This window comes from Xiphophorus couchianus, chromosome 11 (assembly GCF_001444195.1).
Source record: "Xiphophorus couchianus chromosome 11, X_couchianus-1.0, whole genome shotgun sequence".
In the NCBI taxonomy this organism is placed as follows: Eukaryota; Metazoa; Chordata; class Actinopteri; order Cyprinodontiformes; family Poeciliidae; genus Xiphophorus; species Xiphophorus couchianus.
This window is the reverse complement of record NC_040238.1, coordinates 26,164,442-26,188,138: the sequence shown is the minus strand read 5'-3', so window position 1 is coordinate 26,188,138 and position 23,697 is coordinate 26,164,442. Positions and strand designations below refer to the sequence as shown.

Below are 23,697 nucleotides of genomic sequence, written 5' to 3'. Positions count from 1 at the left end.
TAACATAACTCAGAACACAAAGCTTACGGCCATTAATTGCAGATTTTTTTTTTTCTGCATGCATCCAGGTGATTCTGTACTCGGGCGATCGGGTGTACGAGGATTATTACGAGCCCATGAAGGGTAGAGTCCACTTCAACACACCCGACCCGAAGAGCGGCGACGCCTCCATCAACTTGACCGGACTGAAGTCGACAGACACGGGCACCTACCAGTGTAAAGTTAAGAAGGCTCCTGGAATCAGCAGCAAGAAAATGCAGCTGATTGTCATGGGTGAGAACAATACAAAAACCACCAGAGGTTCACAACCATTCATCATGGCCAGGAATGTCGTACTCATTTTCTTCATTTTTTTCTATGTGGTGGAATCATAACACAACAAACTATTTTATTTTTTTAGAACGAAAACTGAATAGACAAGTTTTTATTTTTAGTGGGACCTTCAAATGCTCTTTGTGTTAGCAAACTTCTGCTGGATATTTAATCACTTTTCCACCAAAAGTGTAATTGTTCTACTTTCAAAATGAGGTTCCGACTTTAGAGAACTAAAAATCAACACTCATGTTACTCAGTGACAGTACATGAAAATGGCACAGAGTGACAAATGTAAAAAACAATTTTCTTTATAAGAAAATGCACTTTGTGATGTGAATATTCCTTTGAAAGCATGCAGTTGCTATGCAGAACATCTAGCAAACAAACTGACAATTTATTGTGCCAAAATTCATGGAAAAGCAGTGAAGCTAACAAGGTTTGGAGAGGTATCAGTTGATTAAAACCCAATCAAACTTTCCAAATTAGCAATTTTGGCACACTTTAGTGTTTTGTGTGCCTTTTGAAATTTCTCAGGATTCTTTCTTAGAACCTTTTTTCTCCACTTATAGTCATTCCAGCTAATCGTTTTGGGAACAAAATAAGAGTAGTACCATTAAAAAAAAAAATTCTCCACTCACTCTCTGCTCTGTGTCTAATCATGAAAACCAATGAGAATGCATGGGTTTTGCGTTATTGCTATTATGTGCTATTATTTATTATTTAACTGTTATTTAACCAGGTGAACTAAGAACAAACTCTTTCTACTTACCTGGCATTTACAAAACTCAGACATCATTCACCAATCACAGCACGCAAAACACATTTGCTGTTTTATATATATAATCTGAAGCTTTAATTGAAAATTATTGTATTTATAATGTGTTGTATTACAAATCTTACAATAATACTGATTGTTTTCTGTATGCACAGTCATTTTGTTTTTCACTGGGCAGCCAAAAGGAAGTAAAGACTACGCGCTCCGCTTTTCATCCACAGACGGAACTGGATGACACATCATAGTTGTATAAGTCAGATGATTTAGTCCCTAGGCAAACACACTCGCACACACCCCCACTCTGTGGCCTTGCTGATCAGTCAACCAGTTAAATGATGTCGAAAGTGAATCGCCTCCCGAAACTCGCGCTCCATTTGCATACGGGACAAACAGCCAACACATGAAACTCTAATCTCTGTTGTGACGTGAGCTGCTGTTATTATGAAATACTCAGGTAGAAAAAAACTTCCTCCGCTTGAAATGTAATACAAGCTTTAGAAAATGGCTGCTGTTCCTCTTAAAATAAAATGTGTATAAAAAAATCTGGGAGTGCCGAGAACACAAACAGGTTTGTCAGATGTTGTTATGGCACTAAGCTCATCAGTAATGATAGAGCTGAAAGTCAACAAGTGATCTCAGCATTTATTGTGGTTACAGCTGACTCAGAAACCATTAACACAGCATTTTATGACTCATGGACATTTAAAGGCAGACCCGAACAGAAAGAACATGGAAACACTGGGAACTTTATGAGTTGTTGGTAGTTTGAATTAACCTTAAGATGCTGATGTACGTTACGTTTATGGCTCTTTTAAGAGTGTTGCCGTCAGCCCAGCAAGAAGCTTTCATTACTTGACTCTAAACACAAGATGGCAGCTAAAGAAAAAAAACATCTATTACTTGAAAATTAGAGTTTTAAACACAGATGCAGGATTTCAACCCTAGATTACACACCACCCAACAATTCCAACCACTAATCTTTTTTTATGCCTTATAAGCACACATTGTTATTCCCAGTGAATGGATTTTTTTCTTTTAATGATTCTTCTAATGTCCTAATGCTCTTGACCTTTCATTGGTTATAAGGTTAAAAATAAGGTTTTATATTCCAGACTTTTTCAGCAAAACGACAAGAAAAACAGACTTGAAATATTCCACTGTGTGTGTTTAATAAACCAATATGATATGCGTTTCACTTTCTGAAATGAAACAAAAATATATATTCAACTTCTTTAATGTAAACTTAAAAAATTACAAGCCCCCTCCTTTCATGGTTCAGAGCATGTACAAATAGATTCAAATGGGGGTAAAACTACACATATTAAAATAAAAAGCACTAAATTAAACTAAATAAAGCACATCTATGCCTGAGGCTGCTGAGCTGCACAAATGTGTGTGCATAATGATGGGTGATTGCTGGAGGCCATGGCAGCGTACAGGCTGCTAGCTGTTGACCCCAGGGTCAAAGAAACATTGACAAGCAGAGGTGGGGACATGTTGCTTGCTCTGCAATTTTACCTTGAGCTCGTCTCCTTAAGAGGAGAGGAGTCACGCATGTAAAGGTGTACACGCAGGTAAACATTCCTCAAGTTCACTTGATGTTCATCTCTTTAACACACACACACACACACACACACACACACACACACACACACACACACACACACACTGTAGTCCACACAGTGTAAGCCAGGTAAAGGGGCCAGTGTTTCCTATTGTCCAGGACGTTGAAGTTAACAGAAGGAGAGCTTCCAGCAGCGTCCTAGCTCTGCATATCAGCAGCTCCCCAAATACTTTGTGACCATCTACGTTCCATTCAGCCGCATTAATTCTCATTACATTTACCGTACATGTTAAAATTAATCAGAATTCAAAAATACGCTGGATCTGAACATGTTCACTGATTCCAGGCCATTCAAAAAAAAAGATCCCACTTAAAATCTTAAAGTGGAAAGTGCAGGGCGCAACACCGAGTGTTCACCGAGGTTTTTGTTTTCAGTTTAATTTCATTTTTTAGTAATAGGGGACCAAAAACATTCAGTGGCTTTTACTAAAATCAAAAGCACACCCATTTAATAAACATGTCACAATACAACATATCCGATTCTCGTTGCTGAAAAGACACAAGCAAGCCATATATCCTGAGCTGTCTTTATGTGGCTCTTAAGGAACAGGTTTGAGTTCATCACCACACCCAGATTTTGGGCTGATCTCTAGTTTCTAGCTGTATTAACTGAAGGCGTTTGCCGCTTTAGGTCCAAAGATGATAACTTCAGTTTTGTTCCTGTTCCTGTTCAGCTGGAAAAAGTTATGGCACCTTCACATATTTATCTGTTTAGAGTCACCTTGTGATATCGTAATGTAGAGTTGTGTATCATCTGCGTAGCTATGGTAACTAATTATATTTATTGTTGTAACTTGAGCTAGTGGGAGCATGTTGATATTAAATTGGAGGGGGTCCAAGGATTGAGCCTTGTGGTACACTACATGTGACTTCTATCCACTCTGATAAGTTATCTATTAAAACAAAGAAATCCCGGTTCAAATAATAATGTCAGTCTACATGCAAACCTGTTAGTTCCTCACATTTTATTTTTCTATTCAGCCATTTGTTGCCATGTTCTCCTCAGCAGTAATGCATCATTTATCTCGGTGGGCATCTCATAAATTTCCTCAGAGCCGGGTCGCCCGTGTCGCCGCCCGCCGGTGCCGACTCCGTCAACCTTCCTCTTTGACCTCATCTTCCCAACAAATAAATCTGCTCCTCGGACAGCCGACCTAACATAGGGAGCCACGCGCTGCGGCCCTCAGATGTGTTGGGTTGACTTTCACCTTTAAAAGATGCGTTCAAAATGTCATAGCTCCCTGACATTTACAGCGCGATGCGCGAATGCACGCGTGGGCTGAACACGGCGGCCGCACGCAGCGAGGAGACGCGTAGCTCTGTTGCCATGTGCCCATGGCTGCTCACCTCATTTTTGAACTGTTGGCCTGTGTCCTTCCCCTTGCTTGTGTTTATTAGATTGATAAAAGCAGTCAGTGCTGTCAGCGTCCTGTTAATCCTTATACTTATGTCTGCTAAGCTGGCCCCTCCCGACTGGCACCTGGCTGCCCTCCCAGCAGCCCCCACTGCTAAACGGGGTTTTGTTCCTGATGCCATGATGTCACTGTTCTGTCAGTGTTCGTCGAGCGCAGACCTTAGCCTCAGATTCACTCTATCCAAACAACATCAGAGTCTCTTTCTTTGCTTTGCTGGCCCACGTACCTCCCCTCTTGCCGGCCTGTTTTTAATTTGGAGCTGTTTGCTTTAGACCTCCCCCGTCTCATATCCTGGCTACACTGTGACCTGACTGCTCGCATTCTTCTGCACTGATTTCACACACACAACGGTGGTCCTGTACCGTTTCTGCCGAGTGGCATATTCACGTGCGTTTGGACTCCCAGACCTTCACAGCTCCCTCGCCACTCGTTTGTGGCGATTATCCTGAGTGACGGCTCCCTGTAACGACGGCAGCTGTATCAATTTCTCTGATTACTGCTTTCGTTCAGCGGATGACTGCTGTTTGAGCCAGAAGGGGGAGTTGGGTTTTAAAACCGCAAGGAGCTCATACACATATCGCACACTGCAAAAACACAAAATCTCACCAAGCGTTTCTGGTTGTCTAGCGCAAATATCTTGGTATTTTTGAAATAAGACAAGGCTAGCTCATAAGTAACTTCAGCAAGATTTTGAAGCTTGTTTTAGGTCAATAATTTCTTAATATTCATAAAAAAGTATTTGTTCCACTGGCAGATTTTTTAAAATTTATAACAAGACATTTTTCCCATGTTATAACTAAAATAATCTGCCAGTGGAACTTGTACTTTTTCATCAGTATTAAGGAATTATTTTTATTTTGATTGTTTAGTTTTGTTTATTTGGATCCCCATGAGCTATTACTCTTCCTGGAGTCCACAAAAAACAAACATTTATTATAAAAGTAGTTACACACACTTAATATAACATTAGTAGCATAGCATATGATAAATATATGATTATAACACTTTATGTAATAAAATAATTAAGCAGGGCTCCTTTAAAAGCAGATGGAAGAATAGAGTTTTGTGTTTTCATTCCTCTAAAAAAAGCTCCTATATCTTACTGAAAAGTTATTTATAAGTTAGTTTTGACTTATTTCAACCGTCCTAAGATATTTGTGCTCGAAACAACACAAAGATGACTTGGTAAGATTTTGCGTTTTTGCAGAGTACACAGAGCATGGAAAACGGAGAAAGACTTATCTCATTCTAATCTGGATGTGTTTGTTGTTTTTTCTTCCTTTTTGCAGTGCGGCCATCAAAGCCAAAGTGTTCTACTGAAGGTACCCTAGAGGAAGGCAAAAACATTGTGCTGAGATGCTCAACTACAGAGGGAACCAAGCCAATGCAATACAAATGGGAGAAAACCAGTGACAGCAAGCTGCTGCCTTCTACTGCTGTGATGGGTAATTTCACATTTTTACCAGCCGACCATCAGTCACCGCTCCGCTTAGATTTTCATCTGTAATCGGTTGGATGTTGTGCTTTTGCTTCCTAATCAGACCCCGTGGAAGGAACCGTCAATGTGAGGAACGTTTCTGCCAGTGCATCTGGTAGCTACCGCTGCGTGGCTAGCAACCGCGTTGGCTCAGAGGAGTGCGACCTCTATCTCCAAGTGACCCCACGTAGGTTCCCCATTAACTTTGTATCCACAGACAATGTCTCAGCAAAGTTTTTACACTCCTTAAACTTTTTCTTTAGATCACATTTAATTCACATTGTATGACCAGGACAATTATATTTTAACATGAAACTGTCTTAGTTCTATTAGCTTATTCTTTTAACAAATAAAAGCATGAATTATATTTTCTCAGACAGTCTTTTTTCAAAAGATCATGAAACATTTTTGGCTCTAGTTTATTTAGCTGGAGTGAGGACAAAATGGCTCTTTGTAGTATATAGGTTGCAGATTCCTGTAATAAACTAACATAAAGCAATGAGAGGAGTTACAAGTGGAAGCACAGGATTAAATAGTTTTCAGATATTCTACAGATAAACTGAGGACTCTACCAATTAAGGTTCTTCTGAATTTATTAGTTGCTTTGGATTTTATTTACTAACATCAGAGTAAAGGGGTTTAAACAGGAATGTACGCCACACTTTTTGAATACTTTTCTGAATTTCAGTACACTTGTATTTAAAATCTATAAATCTTTAATGATTTATAGATTTTATAAATCTTTTTTCTTTTTTCTTCCACTTCACAACTCTGCACCATAAAGTTCAGTGGTACCATAACAAAATGCAGCAGAAGCTGAAGAGAAAGCACTTTGACAAATCGTATGAAGGCTGGCTGGGCGTTTTAAGCTTCTTTATGAAGGATTTCTCTTTCAATAAGGCAAAAGGTTTATCAGAGCATTGACCTGTTAAAAACAAGAAAGTGCACTTTCTTTTAAAATCAAGAAAATCAAATATAAATTTTGTGGTGAAAGGTTTGCGTGTACTTGAAGGGTTTTACCTTAATTTAAAACTTAGTGCACATGAGATCCAGAAGATCAAAGTTCACGTACAGAAAACGATGTCGGTGCAAAAATAATTGCGTACCTCTAACGGTAATGTTATTCTCAGTGGAAGGACACCCACATTGAAATTTAATGATTTGTTGCAATAGATCACTAAGCATTGATGTTTTATTCAAACTAGAATGCCAATATTGGAAAGCAGTATATGAAAAAGTTATTTGTGTTGAGCTCAGCTTTTTTACCCACTCACTCGAAGTAAAACACAGATTTTGTATTTTTTTCTTTTTAATTTGAAGAGCAAAACATACTTTAAAAAAAAATCATAATTTTTTTACCGTATTACTTGTACATGACGTTTTTAAAACTCTTCTTCTTGTGTGTCCCAGCACGCAACACTGGAGGCATCATTGCAGGATCCATCATAGCCATTCTCCTGATCCTGCTCCTTCTCGCCATCATCCTCTACTGTTTCTGCCGCGCTCGCAAGAACAAGAAGTACGAGAAGGAAATCTGCAACGAGATCAGGTACGGCATCCAAAACGCCCAGGAGGTTGGCTCCCAGATGGAGTTTAATTTGAACTGGGGGAATTGCCCAGTTCCTTGTAAAAGTGAAGTTTAGTGTATTCCACAGGGATTAAAGTGATAGGCCACCACAAATTGGCATGTAACTATGGATACGTTGGTTTTAGAAAACATCTCAAACAAACCTGAGTTCTTACCACAACAATTGTGTTTGCACTTAAATTAAATAACACACAGTTTGACTCTTTGTGCTAGTTAAGCCTAGCAAAAAGTTAAGCCTTTGTCTCACACCGGACAATTTTTATTCCTATTTTCATCCTGATTTCCCACGTCTGACAACCTTAAGTACTCCCAATTATTGACTCTAAAGATAATAAGAGATATTCCTGTTGTGTGTGTGTGGTGTGTTAAGTCTGATCTGGTCCGCTCGCAAGGACATCGGGACCGCTCCCGTCTAAAATCTGGGATATTCAACAAGTTTGATCGACTTAACCCAATGTGGCAGCGTATGTGGTGTGTCCCGGACAACAAACGACTACACAGCTTGTTGAATGTGACGGAAATACGGAATGGAATCCAAAAATACACAAAAGACAAAACCACTTCCATGGCACACCAGAAAGTTTGGTGGACGTCGTGTCAAACTATCGCCATTGCTTCCTCCCAGTCGGCCATGTTTGTTTGCTCTGAACTCACGTTTGGTTTCGAGAGCCACCAGACATCTGAATGTTGGTGGATGAAATCGGTTGGTGTGTGGAGAGTTGCTGTGAATCAGGCATTAGGTGACTTGTGAAGCCAATTGACTTTATTTAAGGTCATCATAACAAAAAACTTTTCAGATTTTAATTTGCAAAAACCATTGAAAACGTTAAGCTGGTCTGTCGAATAAAAGCAACTGAATTTTGTGTTTTATACATAAGAAATGTAAAGCAGGTCTCCAGCAGCCATGCAAAAAGCTATTTCTCCATCAGCGGTTTTTTTTCACCTCTCCTCAAATAAACAGCTGTGGTAATCAGTTTGAAAGCTTTGTTTGCTCTGTGGATCCTGTGTCATGTCTGCCTGTGGCTGCCTCCCCACCACCCACCACAGATCAAGCTCTCTCCTCCTCCGGCTCGTCCACAGCTCCATCCGGCCCGTGGGCTCTCCTGCTATCACTCCGCCGCGGACTGAACCACCACGATGTGACACTGCTCACAGTGGAGGACAAAGAGGATTAGACCTCTGGTCCCGTCTCTCTTCCACACATTCGCCGACACGTTGCTGCGCCACGCTAACGGACTAAACAAGCTGTGGCCCCTGAGGCTCTGTTTGATTGAGCATTTAACTGGATTATTGCTGCTTATTAGTTGTTAATGTGGTGGCAGAGGGAGGAGAGGGCATAGTTGTACTTGGATTCTGTGCACCACAGCTGTAGGCTGTTACACAATGTTTGTGACTTAGCAGTGCAGACACAGCTCCATCAGTTAGATTCGCCCTGTCCAATTATCTGTCTCCGTTTTATTGAGTCCAGCCATGTTTTACTCTTGAAATGACTCCTCCAGGCTCTGTGGCAGGGTTCCTGCACTCTAAAAAAAAAAAAACAAAAACAAAAAACGTATCTCCTTAAAAAAAAATCAGGTGGAATTCTTTATAGATGCAGTATATATCTTTTACAAACAAAATAATTTTTCATATTTGTTAAAAATTTTACCATGCATGATTTGTGGAAAGATCCATCCAATCCGCCTCTCTGATCTGCTATTGCCATCTGAAAAAATTCACCGCTTTCGACCAAAAACAACCAAAGCCAGGAGGAGGAGCTTAGCGCTGTCAATCATTGTCGTATATTTGCTGCTAAATGGGCTGATGGTGGAGATCTGTAGTCATTGGTTTCCATGGCAAATAGCATAAGCATTCTGCTATCGGGTAGAATCTGTAGCATTGCAGAGATCAAGGGGGTGTGAGCCTCCCGTAATACAAAAATGATTGGCAGTGCTAAAACCCTCCCCTTGAGTCTGATTGGTTATTTCTGACTGATTGGTGTATTTGATGGGGTTTTTTTTCACAGATTTTTCTGTGTCATGACCATACTCTTACAAATGGTGACAGATTTCACAAAAAAAAATAAATGTACTGTATACATACAGTACAGACCAAAAGTTTGGACACACCTTCTAATTCAATTTATTTCCATGCCTATTTATAAGGCAAGAAATCCCACTTGTTAACCTGACAGGGCAGGTTGACCTATGAAGTGAAAACCATTTCAGGTGACGACCTCTTGAAGCTCATAAAGAAAATGCAGAGTGTGTGCAAAGCAGTAATCACAGCAAAAGGTTGCTACTTTGAAGAAACTAGAATATAAGGGCTATTTTCAGTTGTTTTACACTTTTTGTTTAGTGCATATTTCCACATGTGTTATTCATAGTTTTGATGCCTTCAGTGTGGATCTGCAATGTCAATAGTCATGAAAATAAAGGAAACTCATTGAATTAAAAGGTGTGTCCAAACTTTTGGTCTGTACTGTATATATATGAAAAAAAAACATTATTTCACAAAAGTTACTACAGCTTTAAGGTCAAAGGCAGTCAGAAACAGCCTGGCTAAATATGGCGTCCATGTGAGATTTCAAAGGCCAGAACCACTGCTGACCAGAAAGAACTTCCTAAAGACTTTTAGCAGAATATTCTGTGGGCTAACAAGACAAAAATGGAACTTTGGTGGAAGATGCATGTCTCGTTACATTTGGTTAGAAAAAGAACATCAGCAGTCAAATGAGGTGGTGGTGGTGATCTGAATTTCCTTTCCTGCTTTAGGTTTGCCACATTTGATGGAACCGTGAATAATATTTGTCCTTTGAAAATGGTGCAACATTAGAAAACATATAAGTATTAATTTTGTCCAACATGCAAACGCCATGAATGTTTTGTCTGTGCTTCCTCCCAGAGAGGACGTCCCCCCACCGAAGAGCCGCGTTTCGAGCACGCGCAGCTTCAGCCAGATGGGCAGCCAGCGCTCGTCCCTGGGGTCCATGTCGCCATCCAACCTGCACGAGTACACACTGAAATCCCAGTACTCCATGAAGTCCCAGTACGACAAGATCCCATCCACCGAAGAGTACGAGCGCCCGCCGAGTCAGGCCCCGCTTCCCCCGCCGACCGCCGCCAGAATGGCCGGCCCCAACCTCAGCCGCATGGGGGCCATTCCCGTCATGACCCCGGCCCAGAACAGGGACGGCTCCATCGTCTAGAAAAGGATCCCGGGACAAAACGGCAGTTATAAAAAAACAAACAAAAAAAAATGAAGCGGTTTCGCTCGACAGCATCTACAAAACGAGAAGGTCCTACTATGAAGACATGGCTCTGCTGTGTTGGTGATGTGCTGTACTGGAAATAGAGCACATTAACTTTTTATCAAATACAAAACGACGACAACAAAAAAGAAAAAAAACAAACACTTATGCATTTGATGTCCTGGATTTTCTCCCAGGAAATGAATCGGTGTGGATATATAAAAGCAAGAATGGTCAATATACAAATTCTATTGTACATAACTGAACGCATGTTTTGTTTTTCTTTCTTTCTTTTTTTTTTTTTTTACATTGATTTCTCTTGCTGTAGATATACTGTTTAAAACACAACCATCCCCTTAGTCGGCACCCTGTACAGCTGTGTGCATGCCTCTGTGTGTGTGTAAACAGACGTCTGGAAACTTACCATTTCTTTAAATCAAATCCTAACTCTTTCTTTACCTGTCCAGTTTTGATTGGTTGTGGCTTTCTGATTGGATATAATTTAATATAACTATTTATTTTTTTTCAGTTCTCTGAGAACAAACTGACTTCAACCCTGAAGAGTCTCTACAAGTCAGCTGTTTGCTAATGGACAGTTGTGTTTCTTTGACTTTAAGTAGGGGGGGCTTTAAAGGGTCCGGATTGGCTGACGGGGAAGGAGTGGTTTTGGTTTCCATGAATTGTGATTGGATGGATGATTGGTTCTTGACCCAACTCTAAAAAAAAAAATCCATTCTCCATTCTTCCTTTGAGGCTCTTAGGGGAGTGCGGGTAACAGCTAGACAATAAGGTTCACTGAGCAATCAGCTTTGATTGTGTTTGACTATATAAGCCCCGGCACCCCCACCACAACCCCTTTTTACATCCATACACGCCAAATTAACAAGACAAAAGGAGCAACCCTTGGTTTATCTGGCTGTGCAGCATGTGTAATCTCATGTATTTGTTGTTGCGCCACAAGGAGGCGGAACCTTGATTAACCTTCTCCCTGCGGTCGATACGAAACCGATCAGGGCTGATGTAGCATTAATTTGAGATTTTAATGAAGGATGGTAATCACGGCTGGATGAAGGAGTTTCCCACAGAGCGGAATGCGGCATACTGTTTCACTCTACATTAAAACCTGACCTTCGTTTCCAATCTCGGGGCACAGTCAGTCAGTTTAACCTATGTAACCGAGTCCTTGCTACTCCTGTCTTCCGTTCTCTAAAAGCCTAACTTCTCATCTGGATTCCACCTTTTTGGACAAACAGTACAAAGCGCAAACTTCTGGTTGTTTTCTTCTTTGATGCCTTGTTCTATCCTTTTTTTCCGGCCTTACACTCTTCTTTTCGGTTAACCTCTTTTTGATCCAATTCTTTCTTGCCTTGTTGCCTTAGTTGAAATGGTCAAACTGTGTTTTGTGCGTTCGTCATGGCTGTTGCTTTCTGAGGACTGTAATCATTGCTGTAGACATGGGCTGGGACAAACGGCACAGTTTTTAAACTAAAAATATTCTGATGGTTTTAATACAGCTGTGTCCAAAGTGTGGCCCTCCAAAACGATTTTGTTCGGCCCCTGACCACAAGTCACGAATGGTTAAAAATTTGGCCAAGAAAATGCCCTCAATTGATTGATTGAGGGAAATCAATCAATAGTTTGATTTCCCTCAATCAAACAATTGATTGAGTGAAACATCAATTGTTTCCCTCTAGAAACATCAATTGTTTCTAGAGGGAATGTCAGTCACCCTGGCCTCCTGGTAAAGGTTAAATTATTTGAACAGTATAACAGAATTTTCATGGACAATAGCAGGAAGCAGCTCTTGCCTATGCTACACACTGATTCCTCTTTCCTCTATTGGCTTTTGTCTTTTATTGAGGTCTCAGTCTGTCTGTTTTTAGCTTTTTATGCTTTGATTCTTTGTTTTTAGTTGCTTTTTAAAAAAATTAATTACAGCAAAGATAATTTAAAAAATGTACATACTTTCTGTTAGAAAACAAATAGATTCTGGCTCCATATTGAAGTTACCCATTGAAGTACCAACAAAACTGAATGAACGAAGCATCAAATATCCTGTTTTTAAATATATGTGTGTGTGTGTGTGTGTGTGTATGACACTGCAGATCTATGTGTAAAACAGAAGAGCACAGTGTATGTCATCTTTGCTATGTTTCCTGGCTGTGTGTGTGTTCTGGCGCCAGTATATGGAGTTTTATATTACTTATTCCCAAACAGCAGCAAAAGTGAGACCTTGGCTGAGCTATACATATATCTGTCGGGTTTTTTTTGTTTTGTTTTTGGTGTGTGTGAGCAGCTGTATTTAATACTTGTTGGTGGACAGGATGCGGCCCATGTAAAGATCTGATGATGAAGCGTACAGAGCTATATTAGAGGCGATCCTGTTGCTCCTCCATGCTAGTAACTTTAATGTAAACAACTACTAACAATACTAACAGTAGCTTTTAAATCTGTACTAATACTCTATGAAGACTCCATTGAGGTGCACACTGTGTTCAAATCATATTTTCTTTGTGTATTTTTGTGCTGTATTTTTGAATAATAAAAGTCATTAAAATGAAGAACCAGTTGCCTTACCTTTTTTTGTTGTTGTTGTTTTAAGGATTTTTTGGCTCTACTGCATACCTGTCAAGTTCTGGACTGGAGAATACGGGACACAAACGTAAGAGCGTGGCGGTTGAATAACGGAAGAGAGGGGAGGTTGACGGAACTGACGTCAGAGTGAAGGGGACACGATGTTTACGGCCAAAATTTAGTTTCCCGGCCAAAACGGGAGTCTTGACTGGTATGCCCTACGGGCCTTTATTTGAAAGTAAAGCGGTTTGTGAGAGCGGGAGGCCGCGGCAGAGGTCAATAGGCCGGGACTCAAACCTGTGACGGTCGAGTACTGAAGGCCTCAGTTCTTGGGTCTGCGTCATCACCGCGACGGAGCAAGTTGCAGTTCACTGAAGCTTGTTAGCATTCTCCGCTCCGGCGGGAAGCGCGGCCTCCTGCAGCTTTTCGACTCTGATTGGTTTTAATCAGCCAGCCGGTTCCAGCCCTTCCACCAGGTGAGACGAGGTGACTTTCTAACCACTTAATGATTGTAATTAATCAATATCTCGGCGGCAGACACAATCGCCACCTGCAGCGCCTCGGTTTCAGCTCATAGCTTTGTGACCCGTTTCTTTTATCGCTTTCAGTATTTGCTTAGCTTAGATCTTTTTTTTTTTTTTTATACAATCGAAGCTAATTTCCTTCCTTGGTTAATGTGCTGGGTAATTACTTTCATTGCGGTTCAGCACTAATCAAAGTTGTACAAAATGAGCTTCCTAATTAACTGAGCAGAGTGATGGGGAAACGTGGCGCCTGGTTGACGGCTGAGGGGACGCGATGCATCTTAGTAGTGCGGTGGGCTCGTTTTTTTTTGCCCTGGCAACCGCCTCTCACTGTTGATGTTGACATGGGGAATAGATCAATGCCTGATTATTAGCCGGTGGCTTCACTATGTGTAGCCCGTTGACAGCTAGTCAATAAAAAGACTAAAGCACTTAGTAGCAGTGCTAAGCGGGGCGTCCATTGCTATAATTGGATGTCAGTAATGGATAGGGCCCTGGAGCATTGATCTGTGACTGGTCGAGTCTCTGCTGGCTCCATAGCAGGTCGGCTCATCTGTCGTCCTGGTCTGAGATCCCACTAATTGATGTGAACAAACTTTAAATAGATTTTAATTAATTTAAAAAAAAAAACATGTCATGACCACTTTTTCTGTTTGCTATTCTGTTGTTAAATATTTAATCAAGATAGAAATTAACCCTACCACAATGGGCTTCCATCTGCAGACGGTGATGTCTGTCAGATAAGGAAACTGATCAGTGTCAAATACAGATTAGATCTTTTGATCAAGTGTGGTAGGGTAGGCTGTTATAATTCAGACGTCACGCATTCACTCTATGCATATTGATATCCTGTTTACCCAGTTGCATGATGGGCTGTAAATGCACTTATTAATGCCCACACCTGATAGATGCTAGTGGTTTCTCAGATACAAAAACCCGTAGATCGGTGGGGACATAATGATAAAGAGAGAAAAGTGGCAGGAAAGGATAATGCTGTCACTGCAATTTCCTGATATGCCGCAGCTATAAGATTACAATAAAAATCCCAAGAATTTTTCCTGTAGGGCTTCTGCATCATCAACTACCTCAGCCCAAAATGACATATTTAAAAGGAGCCTTGTACTACCAGTTAGCCACACCTTGCATGCGATGCCGTTATTCCAGTCAACAGCAGTAGTTAATTTTATCGTAGTTGGAGTTCTGCCTGTATGCAGTGCTACTGTTACAAGCATGATATAACATTTAACAGGTTGTACATATTCAAAAATATTCAAAAGTTCCTCTGCTGTTACACAAACAAAGCTGAATAAGTAGTAGTTGTTCTTATTCAGTGCATGTAAAAACAACAAAACTTTAAATTGTGTGAAATCCTGCTGTTTTTTATCATCTGTATACAGTACACTTGTCAGTGGGAAATAATACACCAGCAGATAGTATTTTAATGATTACACATTCATTACATTCATTAAAAAGACATTAGTGACGTGTTTCCATGCATGCGTGCACATTACATTTATGGACTAAAATGCTGTTCCCTCATTGAGTTAATGTACAGTGAGTCATACATCATCCCTCTGTGTCCTTCTGCCCAATATCCATTTGTGACTTCTTTTCTTTTTTTTTTTTTACCTCGTCCTCATCCTGCCAGCGGAAGGGACAGAGTGGTGCTCTTGTGCTAAGCACCTGGGGATTTATGTCTGCCTCCTACGTCTGTCTCTCTCCTCTCTGCAGGGAGAGGGTATTAATTGTTTGCACTGATAGAGAGGAGGGGAGAAAAAAAAAAACAACAAGGTTCTCCACGAGGGTTTCCTTGGCAACCTTATCTGCTTGTACACAGTCTAAGCCGGCTGCCGGTGGGATGATTTATCTTGTAAAGCGTGAATCGCTCCCCGCTCACAAAGGAGGCCTCTAAAAGCACGGGTTTCATCAAAGTTGCTCTCCTCCGGCGTGACGTCTGCTGTCACAGGCGTTAAGCTTTTCTGCCGTTTTTTAGAAACCTCAGCCAGGTTGGGAGTGAGCTGAAGAGGGAATTCTGCTCGAACAGTGGAACGTGCATATGAATGAAGACCGAGCTCAATTAGTCCTATCTGCGCGGCGGTGCATTAACGTTTTTGGCCCGGCGCTCGCAGCGCTCGGGATGTAAAATGACAGAGATTACAAAATGAATGGAGGCTTTTACAGCTGCCGTGGTTGAATGACTGAGGAGTTGAAGCAATTTTCGGACATGGCCTTCGATTTTTTTTCTTTCTTCCTTTGGTCCCTTTAGTGTTTCTGAGTGTATAATCGGGATCCAAAGGAACTCCCGGAAGTGGGAAGATGCCTGTAGTCATTCACAGAGTGCTGCACATTCATCGTTTCCCTTTTGCACAATGTTTTGAAGTTAATTTCTGTCATGCATAAGTGTGAGTAGTTTTACTGTCCCCACAGTAAATAAACTCAGTTTCTCAGAAGTGAGTACACACTGTTGAAATTAAAGCTGACAGTCTGAACTTTAAATGTACAGTCACTGTGCCATGTCAAATGAAAAGGGATCGGGAGGAAGGAGACGTTGCATCAACGTGTCACCATGCAAACATTCACGGTGCTCGGCCGTACGTCTGCTTGTGGACGGTCACCCCCGGTCTGTCTGCTGCTTTCCTCATGGGGCTTGTCCAGCTGCCCCCGTCACTCCCATTTGCTCAATAAGGAATCATCTGTCAGAGGTCAAGCTGTACTCCTGTCGCAGCTTCACATCACCACGTTGAGTCACTTTAACCACGTTTGGCTGACCAAAACGTGGCTTTTAATGAGTGACCTTCCCCTCGGTGCTCCGGGGGGAGATTCGTTTAGTCATATTTTTTCCCCCCAAGACTCCCCTCTGTCTCTTTTTCTCTTCCTCTCTTTTCCTCTATGGGTGGTTTCATGGATCCGTGAGGTGATGCTCATCTGCAGGTTTGACATTTTACTCACTGGCAGCAGAAGCATCTCGTGAAGAACGCGGCGGTGCCCTGCGAGGGGAGCACCCCGTGTGTAGGGAAATGAATATTGCCTGAGTTTCTAGAGTTTGGACACCTGCTATAATTTCCTCTCTCATCACATCTTTGACATTTTCATCCACCTTGTGCTGCTACCACACATCTTCTTTGGAGTCAGGCAGAGATTGAATTCAGGGTAGCTCTGCCGTCTGAAATGGGGGTTACTCAGATCAGCTGGTTTTTTTTATTTTTATAGGTGATTTGTACTTTTAATCTGAGCCTCTGCTGGACTTCATTACAGGTGATGTGCTGAAACTTCAATGCCGTAACAGAGCGCACAGTAAAATGTATCCTTGGTGAGCAACAGGGCCCCCGTTTCCATTTCTTCTCCCTCTGATGATTGGGGTCATTGTCCTTATTACCAACGGCGATATATCACAGGTGTGCCTCTGAGCTGTGCCTGTGCATGTATTAATGCTCACCGCTGGGGGAGTGGTTTATGCGTGTAGAGTCATCACCCAGAGTGGCCACAGCCAGGTCAAAGGTCAGGGTGGTGATTTAACAGATTGGGGCCCATCCCTTTTCCCTGTCCACCAACCCAGGAAGAACTCACCTCACCTCAGGCTGTTTGCAGAGATTAAATCCTCTCTCCATGCTGGACACGTAGCTCCAGCCAGCATTGCAAACAATATCCATCCCTTCCTCCAGTCAGAGGACCGAAACTAGGGATGAGGCTAAAAAGTGGCTTCTAGTTATCATTGTTCTGGGTTTGTAAAGACGGTGTCTATGTAGAATTCTGACCATTGTATTTAACCAATTCATTTAGCTGTTTTAAACATTATTCACACTCTAATTTCATGTCTTTTACTTTTAGTTTCATTAGGTCACGGGACATCTCTTGAAAAACTAATTGTAGTTTGATTTTTATATCGCTCTTGAAGCAATGGCTTTGCCAAAACACATTCATCTTTAAAATACAGAACCTCTCTCCTTCCTGGCTTTTATATTATACTTGCATATAAATATTTGTCAATTGTACCCAAGGATGAACCAGGCTTTGTGAAGGTCCACTGTTCTCTTCCTGACATCTTGGCTGATTTCCTCTGAGTTTCTCATGATGTCACGCGAGCAACTGGTGTGTCTGCAGTTTTTGTATTTAAATACATGCAAATATTGTGTTCAAAAAAAGCTTACAGAGCCACGATGTCAACTGGAGTTTTACAGATTGTTTAAAGGGACAGTAACCTTTATTGTATGTAAACTTCCCATGCTGAACAAAGCAATACAAATTATCTTGCACGTCATTTTACAACTTAGCCGATTTTGGCAATTCAATGAATCAGGAAATGTTTAGTCTGATCTAAAACCAGACAGTGAGACATAAACATGATTTTCAACAGCTTGTGTAAATATCTGGTCTGGGCAGAAGGTTGCATCCGCTCATCGTTGGCATAAAAGTCTGCATCAGGTGTGTGAAGGATGTCTGGAACTCTCCTGCTGGCAATAAAAGTGAAAAGCCCAGTATGATTAGGTTGCTTGGCTTTTCCAGAATGATATCATGTGAAGCATAATGCATTACAAGTACTAAAATGCAAGATGTTCAAAGAGACCCCAGAGAGCTGTTGAGTTGACGGGTAATCTTCCTTCAACAGCTGTGATGTCCTTTGCTGCAGTGCTGCTGTGTGTTTCCCTTGAAGGTCAAGGCTGTGCGAGAACACGCCTGTTTTCATTCCAGCCCTCAGAAAGGCTCAGATATCGCTTCCTAGTTGATAGCTGCCAGCTTTCCATCAGCTCAGCAACTTGGCGTTGATGTTCATCCATCCATCCTACAGGTTAATGGACTGGTGTAAGTGTTGTCCTGCAACTTTTAGATTTGTACACACCTGGATCAAATGACTGAACTGCATCCCTTGCATGCAGGTAGGTTTGACATGGTTCTGCTAATAACCATTTGATTCAGCTGTGTTACAAGTGTTTGGGCATTGTCTCCTCTCTCTTCCTGTTTGTGCCATTATAATCTATTTCTGTTATAATTTGTTCCTTTAATTTTTTGGCAGTTTATTGTACAGCACATTGACCAGGGCTGTTGTATTTAACATGCCTTTTGAATAAAGCTTATTAGATTAGATTTTATTTATTTTGTTTAAGCAGACGCATCCCATAGGACACTGGTCTTCAAGTACTGAAGTTTGACACCAGTGGTTTGAGATCTGAAATTTGCAGACATATGGTTTGGCCTTGATCTCTACCAGGCTAGCCATAACCTTCTATTTTTGCTAATTTATTGTACTTTTATCAAATTCAATGATGTACCCTGATTTCACCAAAAAAGTGTATGAAGCCCAAAATAAACTTTGCTGTTGGTGGAAATGTCCACAAATGTTTTTATAGGCTAACATAACAAAGGCTAACCGAAGATCATGCTAAGTGACTGTTAGGCTATTTGAATGTTAAGCTAACCGAAGATTAGGCTAACTGAGCCTCAGGATTACAGAATGTTAGTTTAATTGATAATTAGATTAACATTCTATTTGTTAGACTGTTAATCTGATGATTAACATTTAAATGTCAGTTAGCTAACATGCAGTTAACTGAGCCTGTCAGTGTTAGCATTTGGCAGCTCAAGCTCAGAAGACGCCATGTAAGCAGCAAGTCATCTTTTTTATGGTCTTGTTTGGTTCCCCTTCTTGGCATTCCTTAACATGTCTGTCTAAGATTGTTTATCCTGTTCCTAACACACCTCCAGACATCGTTATCAGTAAATTGGTTCACTTTTATTTTAGCATAACATGGTGTAACAGGAATAGAGTGTCATATTATTTTTAAAAACAAGATACTAGCAGAGTTTGGTGAGTAAATGATAGGCAATGATTACATATAGAACAAAAAAAATGGATCCCTTGACAAAGAAAGTGAAATATTAGGAGATTCCAGTGTAAATTTGGACAACTCAGTATTCAAAAAAATGGGTTGAACATTGGGTCAATTCCCTTAAAGAACTTTCCATCTCAAACATCAGCGTACAAAATAGAAGATAGTTTTATTCTTTTGAACTGTTGTGACCTATGAACTCAACAGTACAAGATGACAAAAACAACTTCTCAAAAATACTCTTTTCTTAAGTTCCCTTTTCTAATAAATAAGCCAAAGTACAAAGTTTGTCACCACAAACCATAAGAGACGACTCTGAGCAATCTAAAACAGAAGTATGCAGTTCTAGTCCTTGTATCTGACGTGGATCAAAGATCATAAGACTGGATGGATTTCATGTATTTACTTTTTTTTTATTTACAGTCCGTATGGGATTTTTACCTTTATTAAAGTTTATTGATGTTTGGATGTTGCATGTGGAATTTCGAAATCTACTAAACCACAGGAAACATTTTATTTATGTAACTTTACAAATTGCTATATGGTGTATCCCACTGTTATTTTCATAATCTTGCCAGTTTAACAGCTGGTATGCAGCCAGTCTGTAGATCAGTGCATCCACAGGCATCCATGATGCGTCTATAAATGTTCCTACCCCAACACCTTTGCCCCCCGAGCTTCACTCGTCAGGGACGTCTGCATTCTCTGCACCAGTTCTGGCCGGGTGCATGCTAAAATTTGCTGACATGCGTCTGAGCTAAACGGATTTATCTCAATCTCTGCCGGGAATCTCATTTTACTCAGGAATGTGCTCCTAGTCACCCCAAGACTTCCTAGCATGAGCTTCAGGAAAGCAAACTCAAGGTTAGCTTGATAATCTCAGAACCAAGCCTGAAACAGCTGAATCTTAGTGATTGTACTGTGTTTTAGTTTATACGTACAACTGTGATTGTTTTTCTCAATAATCCTTTGAGTGTTGATTCATTTTTACTGGTAGTTTCATGTTTTATGTGTCTTGGTTCTTCTGAACCAGTGAAAATAGAACATCTTTCAGTAGCTGGGGTTTTCCCGTTGTATCACAGTGCGTCCCCCGTCCTGCTTATTGATGCTTTCTGTCAGTCAGCTGACTAAAAGAAAGCAACAAAACCTTTCCCTTGCTTACAAGAAAGACAAAGTTAGCTGCTTTGTGGGTAACTGATAGGCAATGATAAAAACATTTCTGGTCTGGCCATTGTGCTGAAACGGTGATGCTGTTTTTAAAGCTACAGTAGGAAAAGTAAAACTTAAATCTGAATGCCCAGTCTGGCTAAATTTGCTCCATCTGCTCAACATTGATAGGATTCTGCTGTGATGTGGGTGGGTAAAAGATACATTAAAATTGTAATTTATGCAAATTGATGTATAGATTTAAAAACAGAGACGCATTTTTTAAAAATGACGACCCTTGTAAATTGCCTGCATCCTATGAGAGGTGCCTGTGTCTATTCCTATTAGAAATAAACTTCTACTGAGTAAAAAGAAAAAAAGACTAAATCTGCTAGATTATATGATTTTGGATGCTGCTTTCCTGTTTTAAATACAAAATAATAGGATGATGTCAAATGTTTTATACTTTTTGTGTTAAATCAAAGAAAGATTGATATTTTTACTCAAATTTAGTTTGGTAATAATCCCATACTACGCCTTATACCCAAAAGCAATCAAAAATTGAAAGACCTCATCTCAACACAGCAGCCAGTCCAGCTATATAGTCGGTGTGGATATAATGCACGTTGGTTTCGTGGCTCCATTAGACGGCTTCGCTCCTTTTGAAGGCGTTTAGTTCTGAGGTCGAGTCGTCCTCTTTTGATCCTTTTCAAACACCAGGCTCCCCCTGCCACCCAGATCCGCGTCCCCATTTACACTATTCAGCTAATGACGAGCAAATGAGCTGTTGGAAAGGCTGAGCGTCAACTTAATCCCAACCCGACAGCAGCGCCGCTGGGCCTTTACTTTTTACGCCTCAGGAGGGGGGAACCACCACGGGAAATGAAACTGCTGAGAACTGGGATGTCTTCCCATTTCTGTTTGCATTTATAGGCGAGCTCAACCATGTTTATTCGGCGATGATTAGAATTGTTGTCAGCAGAGGAGATGTATATATAAAAAATACCATGGGTATCTTTTTCACACGGGTCAAATTATTTTTCATGCCCCAGAAGATAAAAGTGAGGTGGGGCTTGTGAATTGTGTGCTGCCTCAATAGGTTGGGAGATAGCTTTGTTTATCCTGCTGAACATGTTCTTGTTGTGTTTTGGATTACTGAGAAACTAGGCATTTCCTGGAGGCAGGTTCTGTTTACAGTGGTGGCGAAGCGTCGGATGTTTCTGTTTGCTGGCGCGACGCGGGCTCAGACGTAGAAGCAGGTGGGCTGCGTGTCATCTGGCAGAAAGTCAGGAGGAATAGTGAAGCTCTGTGGTGCTGGGTGAGATCTGTGGTTCACACACAATAGATACAGGAAACACAAGAAGCACCATGTCGTTCTTCCAGTTTGACAGCATGGGTGACGTTCAAATACCAAAGCGATGCTGGTCAGAGGAAGTGAAGCCGTCAAACCGGTTCTTCTCCTATTTCAGGTGGCCTCCACCTGCCATGGAGCATTCAAGTCTTCCCTGCCTTTTTCTGGCTGCCTTACTTTACATCCGTGTGCTCTGGTGCCACCTTGTGTCCACAAGGCAGAAACTGCTGGGAGGTTTTCAGGACTTGATGGAATTTTTATTTATTTATTTTTTAAATATCTATGAAAGCCTCAGGAATTCCTTTCAAACCTCTGAGAAGAAACTGATTTTCATTTCATTTCATTTAAACCTTTTTAGGACAATGCATGCGCGCATTATCTCTGATCTACCGGTTCTGGATCCCCATCCCAAAAAACAATTACCCGAGGGAAAAATGGCAAACATTTAGTGTTATTATATTTCATCTAAAAGCTGTAGATCGTAGATTGTTGTTTGATAAAGATTTTCGCATTCAGAGGTCGTATTTTCTCAAAAGGCAACAATCCTCAGAGTTAATAACCTATTGTATGATGCACTGCTGATTTATTGTCGCTGGTCTTTTTTTCAAATGCTCATAAAGGATCACTTATTCAATTGGTTTTGCAGTAAACATTGTTTAATTTTAATGACAGCGTAGTATGATTGTAGGTTAGCAGTGCTGGTGTTTTGTGTGGTTTCTGAACACGGCTCCACGCTGTCTCTGTTGACGCTTCAGATGTGTCTGAAATTCTCGGGGATTACTGCAGAGCTTTCCGCATTTATTGGCACTCTTTGTAAAAATGTGTAAAAGCCCTTAAGTTGAATTCATATGTATTGAAGTAGCATAATCTAATACTGAGGAAAAACCCTGAGGTTTCTCAGCATGTGGGAGTCTTGGTGCCTGTCTTAAACTCAGGATTTCTAGGATTTAGATGTGGGGTCTGTTTTGGTTCCTGTGTTTATTTAAAGCTCCTAATTCTCCTGCCATCATAATCATTCCAAAATATTATCAGAGCAATATAATGTTTAATCATTAAGAAAGTGCAACATGTTAATTACTTGGATACATTACAGATATGTTATTTACGTAAAGTTAAAATAAAAAAGTGGAAAAAAACCCACTGACCCTTGTGGTATTATGATGCATTGTACTTTTTAAGAGTAACTGGCAGGTATAATGGTTATTTTTGTTTACAATTTATCACAAAAAAAAGGTTTGGCAGTGTCTTCTTTGGCATTTCAAGAATCAAACCCTCTTTAGAAATTCTGTCCAGCTTTTCCATGTTTTCACTGGTAAATTATCTTTGGTGATGAGCTCCAAATATTTAGGGCTGGAAAGGCCTCCTTACCATCACCCTAAGCTTTATCACTTTTAAGTTGGGACTCTGGCTGAGCCTCAAAACGGTAATGATTCCTACAGTCACAAGAAACATGTTGGTAAAGGTAAGTGGCTACCCTAAACCAAAATCAGCCAGTAACACAAACAATTTTAGGCTTAACTGCTGCTTTTTATCTTGTTGCCATTTCCGCTTTTCAACACACATCTACTTTACTTAAATCTGATGTTTTTTTCTTTGGGTTAGAATAAAACAAGTCTCTGTGTCGTGTCTTATTCATACCCCAGGGGAACGGGAAGCCATGGATTACCAATAGGAACGTCCTGGAAACTCGCGTAAACTTAAAAAGAATAGGATACATGACGAAAAAACACAGCTACAATTTAGTTTTATTAGAGATATTAAGAGCCAGTAACTGTTTAATGTGCTGTTTTTTTTAGCTTTATTGGACAGTTTTGTCACCTGTTAGATAAAGATGTTTTAGTTTTCAGTAGTCTG

At 40.7% G+C, this 23,697-nt stretch overlaps 1 protein-coding gene across 1 annotated transcript in view; it reads left to right on the top strand.

Annotated features, from left to right (window-relative positions):
- Positions 1–12,987, top strand: part of cxadr (CXADR Ig-like cell adhesion molecule) — a 47,051-nt gene extending 34,064 nt beyond the window's left edge. Inside the window, exons 3-7 of the mRNA XM_028032104.1 lie at positions 69–273; positions 5,419–5,574; positions 5,671–5,793; positions 7,017–7,155; positions 10,078–12,987. Coding sequence (XP_027887905.1) covers positions 69–273; positions 5,419–5,574; positions 5,671–5,793; positions 7,017–7,155; positions 10,078–10,381 — 927 coding nt within the window. The 3' untranslated portion in view covers positions 10,382–12,987. The remainder of the gene's footprint in view (positions 1–68; positions 274–5,418; positions 5,575–5,670; positions 5,794–7,016; positions 7,156–10,077) is intronic.
- Positions 12,988–23,697: the final 10,710 nt, after the last annotated feature.